General features: G+C 41.1%; 1 protein-coding gene across 1 annotated transcript; it reads left to right on the top strand.

Moving 5' to 3' along the window:
- Positions 1–36: 36 nt before the first annotated feature.
- LOC140929695 (uncharacterized) lies at positions 37–8,534 on the top strand. The gene is made up of 8 exons (XM_073379422.1): positions 37–551; positions 1,702–2,027; positions 3,339–3,577; positions 4,161–4,468; positions 5,512–5,639; positions 6,153–6,321; positions 6,915–7,057; positions 7,889–8,534. Exons 1-8 carry the CDS (start codon positions 175–177, stop codon positions 8,458–8,460), a joined length of 2,262 nt encoding a protein of 753 aa, XP_073235523.1. The 5' UTR covers positions 37–174; the 3' UTR covers positions 8,461–8,534.
- Positions 8,535–10,309: the final 1,775 nt, after the last annotated feature.

The following is a 10,309-nucleotide window of genomic DNA, read 5'->3' as shown; positions in this document are numbered from 1 at the left end:
TTGAACTGAGGTCGCTCGTCACCGTGGAGTGAAATCATACTGCTAAAAATGTGGAAATTGCAAATACCGCTTAATTGCTTTCATCCTATGTACTTGCTAATGTTCCACAGAGGAATTCACCACTCATTATTAACTAAATCTAGATAAAATTACAGAGTAGGTTCTCAACGATCCATGTTTTTCGATACGAGTCATGCGATTTGGATCTTTGTTTTGCATCTGGTGGTTATTCGATGTCAACTTCCCAAACTTCAGCCTGGCGATTTAGCTCCATCGTTTGCGTTACAAACACTCAATGGGAGAATAGTTTACAGGAAAGGCAATTCAACTTCTAGAACGCCAACACATCCAGTTATATTTCATTTATTTACGAGACGTTCGGCATTTTTAGAAGCCTTGTGGAACAATGACACATCGCTGGAGGAGTTCCTTGAGCTGTCCCCTGGCAATACTCATTACGTTTTCATGTCAAGCGCAGATTCTAGGTCCATGTACGATATTTTATGGATGAGAACTCGGCTTCATAGAGCCATCGAAAAATATTATATAAGGTAAGTCATACTAAGTTGAACATCAAAAGACAGTGGTTTTCTTGTAGTCACTCTGTAGTGCAGGGCCCACTGGATTTCCTCGCATTTTTGTAAGAATTCTTTTTTAAGACCTTACAAAGATAAAATGTGGAGGGCAAACTCGCTATCAAATAAAGCCACTATGCATCTCAAAGGAGTTTGATAATAATAAAAATACATGTATAAATCTTGCTGCTATATGGATGGGGATGACCTCTCCCCATAAGCTAGGGGGAGGGACACCCCTGCAAAAAGAGAGGGCGTGGCTCAAGAAGCTTTTTAAGAAGGTACATGATGTGGTAATTTTAACTGTTGTGAAGACACAGTCATCAAGTGTTTTTCGTTTTGTTTTGTCAGTCAACACTCTAAAATTTGTTTTTTCATGGATACCCTAAGTGATACCAAAATGAGCTTTTTAGACCCCTAAATGAGATGAGAGCTTCCCCTCTCATTTCAAATAGGAGTTTCCCCACCAGAAACAAAACAAATTCTTGTCTATCAACAGCCAATAGGCTGCCAACACTCACTCAGTGCATGGGTAAATGGATATTTTAGTTATCTACACATATCAAAACACTACATACCTAGAGATTAAAATTATGCAGCTGTTTGAGGTCCTGACATGATTTATATTAAGCCTGTGCCAGGCTCTCAGATAGTATAGAAGGGACATAAATAAAACAGGCAAAGGGAAAAAAAGTCCACTGCCCTGTCTCTCCCCAACCCCTGTGCATTTTTCACATCACTTTTTACTGAACAACTGCACAACTATCTTGGAGCCAACAGGCTAGACATAAAGTACTATGCCATAAACCAGCGTTTCAAGCTCTAAAATGCTCTATTTAAATAATATAGCTGTTGAAAGCTACTGGCAGTAAGGCTTACATATTTTCAAGTGTTCAAGAGAGCTGAGGGGCTTTTTGAATACAGTTAGAGTGGAAGGTGTTGGGGAGCTCTTTTTCTCCAGAGGAAACACAAAATGTCACTTAGAGAAAACAGTAACAAAACTCCCTTTATATAAAAGAATCTCAATTTGTATTCCTGGCTATATAACTCTATGTATCACACTTTAAATTTTTACTTAAAATCTATTAATAATTTCTTAAATTAATAATATATTGTGCTTTTATAGGAAGATAAACCAGTTAAAACATAGGTTTAAGAAATCCTGTCAGCAACAATTCTCAAGCAGTGCACATCATTTTTTACATGCACATCACCATGCTGAAAATGTGGAGAAAGAACCATTTGAAAAATTATCTGTACTGAAACAACACCATAGCACTTTAAAAACTACTGCCTGTAACAAGAGCTGGACACAGTCATGGAAGGATCGTCTGCATTTTACTAGCCTACCAGTGTATGAATTTGGAAATTGGATTCCTTATGCATCAATGCACTGGCCTTGTTTTGGTTCGGGTTGTGCTCTTGCTCAAGTTATATTCAAGTCAAGGGAAGGTATCAAAGTTATATTTTTCTCAATTATTGTGTTTGTTTAGGAATACTGTGGTCTCTCAATTGCACTGTAAAATGTACCTAGTGTTTTATTTTTAACTTGGTTTTAGGGGCTTGGCATTTGTGTTGGACACCCCAGTTTATTCTGATAGAGACTGCTTTGTTTGAAATAAAGAGGGTGTTTATTGACAGCCCTGTCAGTAATTTGCCCTTTTACTGCATGTCAGTGATGTAATAATATATGTGCTCTGAATCCAGAACAAAGTACACTTTTGGAAATATGGGTAAATTCCCATCCAAAGCAGAAAGAAATAAAACTACTATTTTATCTTGGAGACTTGGTGACCCCTACAAGAGAGTGGGAGATTAGTGCTGTATCCTGGAGATTCCCACATGTTCTGGGAGCTGAGTGGCATATATGGTTTATTATAGATGTACCACAAATGATTTGTCTGAGGGATTTATTTATGGCCACCTGTTATACACTTTCGCCCAGCTTAATTGGTAGTTAATTATTGAGTATTACCTTTTTTTTCAAAAAATATTTTATCTGATATCTAACATCTCATTTCACCCTTACCTGAGCTGGTCATTTTGTTTCCTTTAAGGATTTTAATCAGTTGCTGCTCACTTACTTCACTAGCTCTACTTTAGCGGCATCTGCTTGTAGCATTCCGGCTGTCACAGGGAGGTGAAGTTATCAATCAGCCATCTCCTTCATCCGTTACCTTGAGCTTTGAAGTCCATTCCATGTCACTGCTTTACCAGAGCCCATTATAAGCCAAATGTTTGGGGCTGACCCTGCCAGGTTTTGGTTTTTTGCAATCCCAGCATCATCAGAGCTCAATAAACTCTTGAATTCCAGCTTGTCCTTTGGGCAAGCGGCTCTCACATTTTGCTTGCGCAGGGCCATTTCTTACCCATCTTAGTTAATGATTTTGTTGGAGGATGAGTTGTTTCAACCCTTGTCCATTGGGCACGTCAGCTTTCAAAGTTACTTACCCAGCAAGAAAATCCACTTGTCCCATCAGGCCAGTCTACCCAACAGGACTTTTTTCGAGCTCTTAGCCTGGATAAGGGGTTGAACTTTGGAGGCTGCTGCTGCAACATTATTATAAACGCATCTTTCATTCCTGGTGCATAAACAACCAACTCCTGCTTGCAATTACCATTACTTACATGTACATAAAACTTTTTAAAGTGTGGATATACTGTGTTTAATGTAAATATGCGCCTATGTATTTTCCCGTTCAATGTATCTTCTCTTTGTACCTACATAGTTCAGATAAAAATCCTTTGTTGTTTTCTACATAGGTGAGGTGGTATTGGTGGCAAAAAGACTAGATGCAAGATATGACTGGCTGCCATCGCCACACAATTTAATTCACAGACATTCCCACTTCATCGTTAGTTACTATGGAAATGCTTGCAACCTTAAGCCTGAGTGGAGAGTAGCTAAAAAACATCTTGATAATGACAAGAAACAGAAGAAGAAAACAAGTGAAGGAAGAATTGCACTTGTGTCTCCTGGTGATTGCTCTTTATTTACCAAGGTGATTACCTTCCCAGCCTGCCAGGGAGGGGGCTTCTTCCATATATTGGCTTTTAATATCCCAGCAACATATTAACCCTTTGTTTTGGACTGTGCCAGAGACCTCTGTTATATTTTCTGGAAAATTATAGCAACTCTAGGTTTTGGGTAAGGATTTAGGGAGTTTATCAAGTTTATGTACTGGGTTAGCAAAATTCTGCTGAACTAGGTTCTTAGCATGCTCCAGGCTCATTTTGTACGTGTCAGTACACACAAGGGAGCGTTTTCAAGTTCGCTCAATTTACCCCGGGAGCTTGCTCCCAAATATTTAACCTGTTAAATATTGTGGAGCATTTTGTGGGGTGGAAATTCTGCTCCCGAAGATGAAGTATACCCTTGAAATCGTTGGCACACACAGAGGGGCTTTGCTCCCGGTGCATGCCCCTGGAGCATGCTCCGGGAGCAAAATCCCTCGTGTACATCGGTCTTAAGGGATCCAGGGTTCCAGTGGCACATCTCCAAATTCTGAGGTTGGGTTATGCTGATGACAAATTCTAGGCTTGCTATCGATTAGTAACAAATTTACTGACTTTTTATCTCATTAGATTCACCACATGAGCCAGGCTGGAGTTCATTCAATTCTCCTGTACCCTGAAGCTAATGAACCAATCAAGGAACTGACCTGTAACAGTCCACAGTGCTTCATTCCACTTCATATATCAGCTTCAATGATTTCACACAAAGATGGCTGTCATATAAGAAAGCTTTTGGATGCTAAGATGAAGCTCTTTGTTTCCTACCAATTTACTCCTCAAGAGAATTTTTTCCTGGCTATCGATGGCCAGGGTAAACTTTCGGAAGTGGGCTTGTTTCTATTTCCATCTTTGAAGTTTTTGGCTTATGAGGCAAAATGGTGAGTATTGGTACTGTAGAAATAACGTAAGATAGGATTATTGAATACAACTCTTGCCAGGCTTTCAGATAGTAGGAACATCACAAAAACATGATAGGTGAAAATAAGCAGTTTCTTATGTGCAACATAGTGCACCTCTGCACTGCACAACAGGCAGTTGTATGTTGAATACAGTCAAAGCTCCCATAGTGAAACCTTGACTAACCTGCCTACTGAACAATTTTTCTTTGTCATTTTACTTTGTCAGCTTCACTGGGCACAGACGACCCAAGTGGAAGTGGGCAGGGATGGGACACCTAACTTCCATACAAGTTACCCTCCCCTCCCTACCCATGCCCACAAGCCATGACATGCCTAAAGACACTAATACCGGGGGTGGTCTCTCCATGAGTTTGTTTTGCCCCTAGGAATCCAGGATGGAGTTGAACTCGGGCCAGCCACTCAGTAGCCTTGACCACAGACATAAAATCCGTCTGTGAAACAGCACCGAAATCCTTGTTCTGGGCCTCCACCTGTGTACTAGGCCCCCAGTTGCAGGTAGCGCCATCCGGTGGATCAATCTCTATCCAGGGGATAACACAATTAGTTTCCCAAATACTTATCCGCTGGTTAGGGATTTATCCGTTGGATAGCACTATCCTTCATTTGACTAACTGGAGCCAGGATTTGAATACGCGTACAATTAGCCAGCTGAGATTGAAGGGTAAAAAATTTGAAACAGATTTCTGGTTATTCACTGAATCCATTGGAGGTTCAGAACAAGGATATCAGTGCTGCTTTACAGACATCATTAACCAAGCAAGATTAGATTACATCTGTGATGCAGGTTAGCCACTCTAAAACAATGGCGGATCCAAGGGAGGGGCTGTCCCCCCCCCTTTATTTTTAAACCTAAATGAAGCCTGGAGGGCCCCAAAAAATTTTTTGGATGACCCCTCCTCCTCCCCCGCGCCCATCTCAAAGTCCGGATCCAGCACTGCAAAAACTGATTCAACCAGTTGAGATAACCAGCCTTCTAATACTCTTCTTGCTTATTTTGTAAGGTTCAATTACAAAACTGATCTCATTCACAACCTAACTGGCAGTGCAAGAATTATCCCTGTGTTTAACTACTCTCATATGGAGGGAAAGTCTGGAGCTGTAAAAAGTATTCAAATTCCACCTCTGAAAGGTTAGTGTCGTCTTAAACTGTTAAACTAAAAAAAGAAATGTTCTGTGGAGTATCTGAAATTCAGGCTAAAGCAAAGCTTGGTAATTTTTACCTACCCACTCCTTGGGTCAATATTATTAACTAAGACCGTTGAATAGCACTTTAACTGATGAGTTTGTTGACGAGCACTTGTCTTGTGTCCTTTTCATTAAAACCTCTTTAGCTGTACTTTCACCTCGTGCTTAATAATCTCATTACATGCACATGTGTGCTTTGCAAAGTGAGTCCAACTTTTGATTCTGTGGATGAAATCCTATGGTGTGACCCTTCAGATGAAACCTCGTCAGCAGTTAACTTTCGTGTGCTACTATTGATTTAGTTTGTAGCTCTAATTTTTGATTATGCGGAGGAAATTCTGTAGTGTAACCAAGACACTTCATTGACCTCATTTGGGTCCATGACTGAAGTCTACAAGTTAAACGTTGGTTACTTAATAGGCTTAAATTACTCATTACAATTGTGTCTTTCTTATAGAACTGCAACTATACAGGAACGTGGAGTTGGATATGGCATTGCACTGCCCTGGCAAAAGTGATTATTCCTGTCCTCATTGGGATCATCTTGTACGTTTAACAGTGTGTTGTGATAAGGAAAATCCACTTTGTGGTGAGGAGTTGGGACGATGGATAACACCATACAGAAGGTCAGTAGACAGGACTTACAAGACAGACTAAAGGGGCCTTACCATCCGACAACGGCGACGTCCATTAAAAGGTCGCTGAAAAATAGACTCCGCATCCCATTCTTTGAAACCATTTCGTGATTATCCCAAGTCGCCCAGTTACTAAAAAGAAGGAAATTTATTTTGGAGCTGAAGAGAGGGGCCTGCGCCCGAGTTCAGACAGAGATGGTAGAATTTATCGCCTTGCGGTTTCCGTCCTCAAAAAAACTTACAATTTGGTCATTTCACGTCGTGGTCGTGCAGGAACGGCAAAGAAATATGCAAATCTGATAATAAACGACTGCGAGTTTTTTGAACGGCTTCAAAGTCTCTGATATAGATCAACTCATTTTTGCACTAATATTTAGATTTGGGGTAACTAGTATTTTGGTGTAAAACATTGGACAAAAAGTTTAGCCGTGTCTTTATCAGATATAAAGTCACTCATTAACATTTTAAAACTTCTTTTTGTTTTTTGTTTATGAATTATTAATAAGTTTTTGAATTTCGTCTTGAAGTCTAAGTTATATCAGCAGCGTTATGTCTGATTTCTTTTTCTTCATGTTATTTAACAGATCTGTAGGACGTTGGTTGACGAACATTACACCTCTGCTCCCTCTATTTACCTCTGAGAACTGTACTTTACAAATGAAGCATCCTTTTTGGGAGAGAGCCTGGAAGCCGTCTCTTAATATCAGACTGTCCGATCACATCAAATGTAAGTATGAATGATTAAGAGGGTCTACTAAGCCAGGCAGTTCCTTTGTATGGAACAGGGACAATCGTTGAGGAAGAGACAAGGGCCCGATATTCCATATAAAGGCCTATACGGGGAGGCTCCGCCCGAAAAGGATGACTGGTGCAGACGTCAGGAATTTATAAAGGGGGAGGGTTTTTTGTTGAAGTATATGAAAGGGTTGTGGTAAATCTGTCATTTAGGTATTTAAAAGGGCCTTTAATTAAAAAATTCGAACAGATGGACCTTGAATGATATATTAAGAGATAAGGGTTTGGACCTTGGGGACAAACCCACCCGTATGAAACTTTGCCCCGCCGCCGGTTAGCTCCGCTGGGAGAGCACCCGTCGGCTGAGCGGGAGGTCGCGGGTTCAAACCCCGGCCAGACCATCACAGACGGTTAGACTTCTGGTCTTCTCGGATAAGGACGAAAAACCGTAGGTCCCGTGTCACAGAACTTTCACCTTTCTGGTTCTTGTGGGACGTAAACGAACCCACACCACTGTTCGAAAAGACTAGGGGACATAGACCCTGGTGGTGTGGCCAACCTTCCCTGGGCTGGGTGGGTTATCTTTAAGGAGAGATCTTAACAGAGGGATAACCTCATGATCCTCCTTCAGGTGTCGTAATGACTACCTGTAAACAGTGTTTGTATGTATGTAAATGTAGATCAATTTAGTTCGACACGGTTGTTTCAACCATAGCTTTGGTTAAACCTTTTTTTCGAGACATTAAAGCAAGATGAAAGGTTCTTTCCAGCAATTGAACACACGTTATTAACTGGAAAAACTATCCTTTGGCCCTTTTTGTAGTTTCAAAACACCAATACAGTGGAAAGCGCGAAGATGAATACAGTGTTCCTTACAAGATCATCAAGCTCTTCAGGGGAGGAAAATTCGACAAAAACTACAACAACAACAGGAAATACTCCCGTATGCATACGTTCAGAATACCTGCAGAAACAGAACGCGTCAAACTTGTAGCGACAATCACCGGCCACGGCAGCGATAATAATGGCTGTGCAGAATTCTGCGTGACGTCGCATCACTTTATCGTCAATGGTCATTCAAATGACAGAGTGTTCAAAAACGCGGCCACGGCCATGGGGTGTGCTAACAGGGTCAGCGAAGGCGCCGTGCCGAACGAGCACGGTACGTGGCTTTACGGGCGGGACGGCTGGTGCTGCGGAATGGATGTAGTGCCATGGGTAGTAGATATCACCGATCAAGTTGAAATTGGAGAAAGAGAAAACAAAGTGAGATACGTCGGTTTGTTTAATGGTAAAGACCCTAATCCTACCAGAGATCCGGGAAGTATCGAGTTGAGGTCATATTTGGTATATTACAAATCCGTGGAAGACCAGTTCTCTGGTAATGGTCCTTGAGGACATAATTCTCATAATTCTTAACACTTGGTATGAGGAATGGTAGATATCACCGTGCCTGGGTATGGTGTATTATATATGTAGATCCACAAAGGATCGGATATATGATAGTCCTTAAGGAAACAAGTTTCGTTATTGTTCGGTTGAATAAGACCGATCGTAAAGTTTACATTTAACTTAGCCTGCGTAGCAAGCGTTTCCGTTTGGTTTCGGAGCAAAGAAAGACCGTGGAATGGGATTCTCGGTTTTGGCCGCGCGAGAAATGAAACAAGAGCCAAAAAAAATGAAAGGGGGGGGGGGGGCGGGAGAGGAAGGAAGAAAACGCTTGCAGACAAACCCCTCGATTTTGAAAAACCTGCGTTCGCCAGCGAACGCGGCGTCTGATTTTTCCCCACCCCCTCCCCGCTCTTTTACTTACGCCATTTTTTGCGCAATCTTTGACTCTCGTTCCTCGTTCTTTGCTCCTAAACCGCACGGAAACGCTTGCTACGTAGGCTAGATTTAACTACGAGATCGAGTATAGCCCTAGAAAATAGCCGACATTTGGCGAAGCTACAACTGGTTTCCCCGCCAAATAACGTCTGAGAAACGAGAGTAGAAATTCCATACTGATGACGCGTCACTACCCAGATCTGGGTAGTGCTTCTGATTGGTCGTGTCGCGTGGGAAATTTATTTCAACAAATCAGAAGCACTACCCAGATCTGGGTAGTGACGCTTCATCAGTATGGAATTTCTGCGCTCGTTTCTCAGACGTCATTTGGCGGAGAAACTAGCGGTAGCGTCGCCAAATGTCGGCTGTTTTCTCAGGCTAGATCGAGTGGGGGTACAAAATCATTGGCACAGGACCCAACCTGCAACCTCGTCTCCAGGGCTTTACATTTCAGATTTAGCTATATATTTATAGAAATCAAATCTTCGCATTACTTATATTTAAGAATGTGCTCTATTGATCGTATTCCGGAATAAGAATTCACAGAAATCTGAGACAAATCTCTTCAACCAAAAATTTTAAAATGCGACATTCATCTTTAATATTTATCTCCACCAAATAGCTAGATTTAACCACGTAATGAGAACAAAACGAGTGCTTTTAGAGTTTATTTTATGTTTTCTTATCCCGAAATACGCGTCAATCGAAAGCTCCCCGACAATTCAATTCATTTTCAAATGTTCCTAGGCGCATGAAAAAAGTGTAGAAAAACTATTTTTCCCCATGTACAGTATTCTTTGGGAAGTAAATTTACGACACTCTATTTGATGTCGTTACTACAATTTGGCTTTATATTTATTACCAGATTCCATGTAAAATAGTTTGTAACAGTTTTTTATAAACATCGTTTGGACAAAGTGTTAACAAAAACCAATTGTAACATATTTATTGGTTCGATCCTAAGATTCATATTATAAGTAGATCAATATAATCGTTACCCCGAGTGTAGACCTGATTAGGACTGTTGATGACGTTTAGGAAGCCTGTACTACGGAATTCATCCACATCAGAGTCACCAGGTAGTTTAAGGCTATGTTGACACTATACTGGATGGCTTTTACGCCGGTAAGAAAACCATACGGGATAGAGCTTCTTTTGACACATAATAACGGTGATTTAGGCGGGATTTCTCTAACGGTGCGAAGCTGCGTCGCACCGATAAGTGGAAAGTCACATATCGGATAGCTTTTCACGCTATATCGGAAAGCTTCTCGTGTCGGCACGAAACGCTATCCGTTAACTGTTATAGTATGAATATACCTTAATTTGTCACAAGGACGACGGCAACGAGAACGTCAAAAGAGGAGTTGATTGACTAGGCATAAAAAGAACGTGCGTCACCCTTTTTGGTACATTT

This window comes from Porites lutea, chromosome 3 (assembly GCF_958299795.1).
Source record: "Porites lutea chromosome 3, jaPorLute2.1, whole genome shotgun sequence".
Taxonomy (NCBI): Eukaryota; Metazoa; Cnidaria; class Anthozoa; order Scleractinia; family Poritidae; genus Porites; species Porites lutea.
Note: the sequence above shows the minus strand (reverse complement) of the source record. Positions and strands in the feature narration are given on the sequence as shown.

Excerpts from the sequence above, each read along its gene's own strand:
- LOC140929695 (XM_073379422.1), top strand. The coding sequence starts at position 175 with ATGTTTTTCGATACGAGTCATGCGATTTGGATCTTTGTTTTGCATCTG. Across the intron at positions 2,028-3,338 it reads TATATTCAAGTCAAGGGAAG|GTGAGGTGGTATTGGTGGCA; the intron begins GTATCAAAGTTA and ends TTTTCTACATAG. Across the intron at positions 5,640-6,152 it reads TCAAATTCCACCTCTGAAAG|AACTGCAACTATACAGGAAC; the intron begins GTTAGTGTCGTC and ends TCTTTCTTATAG.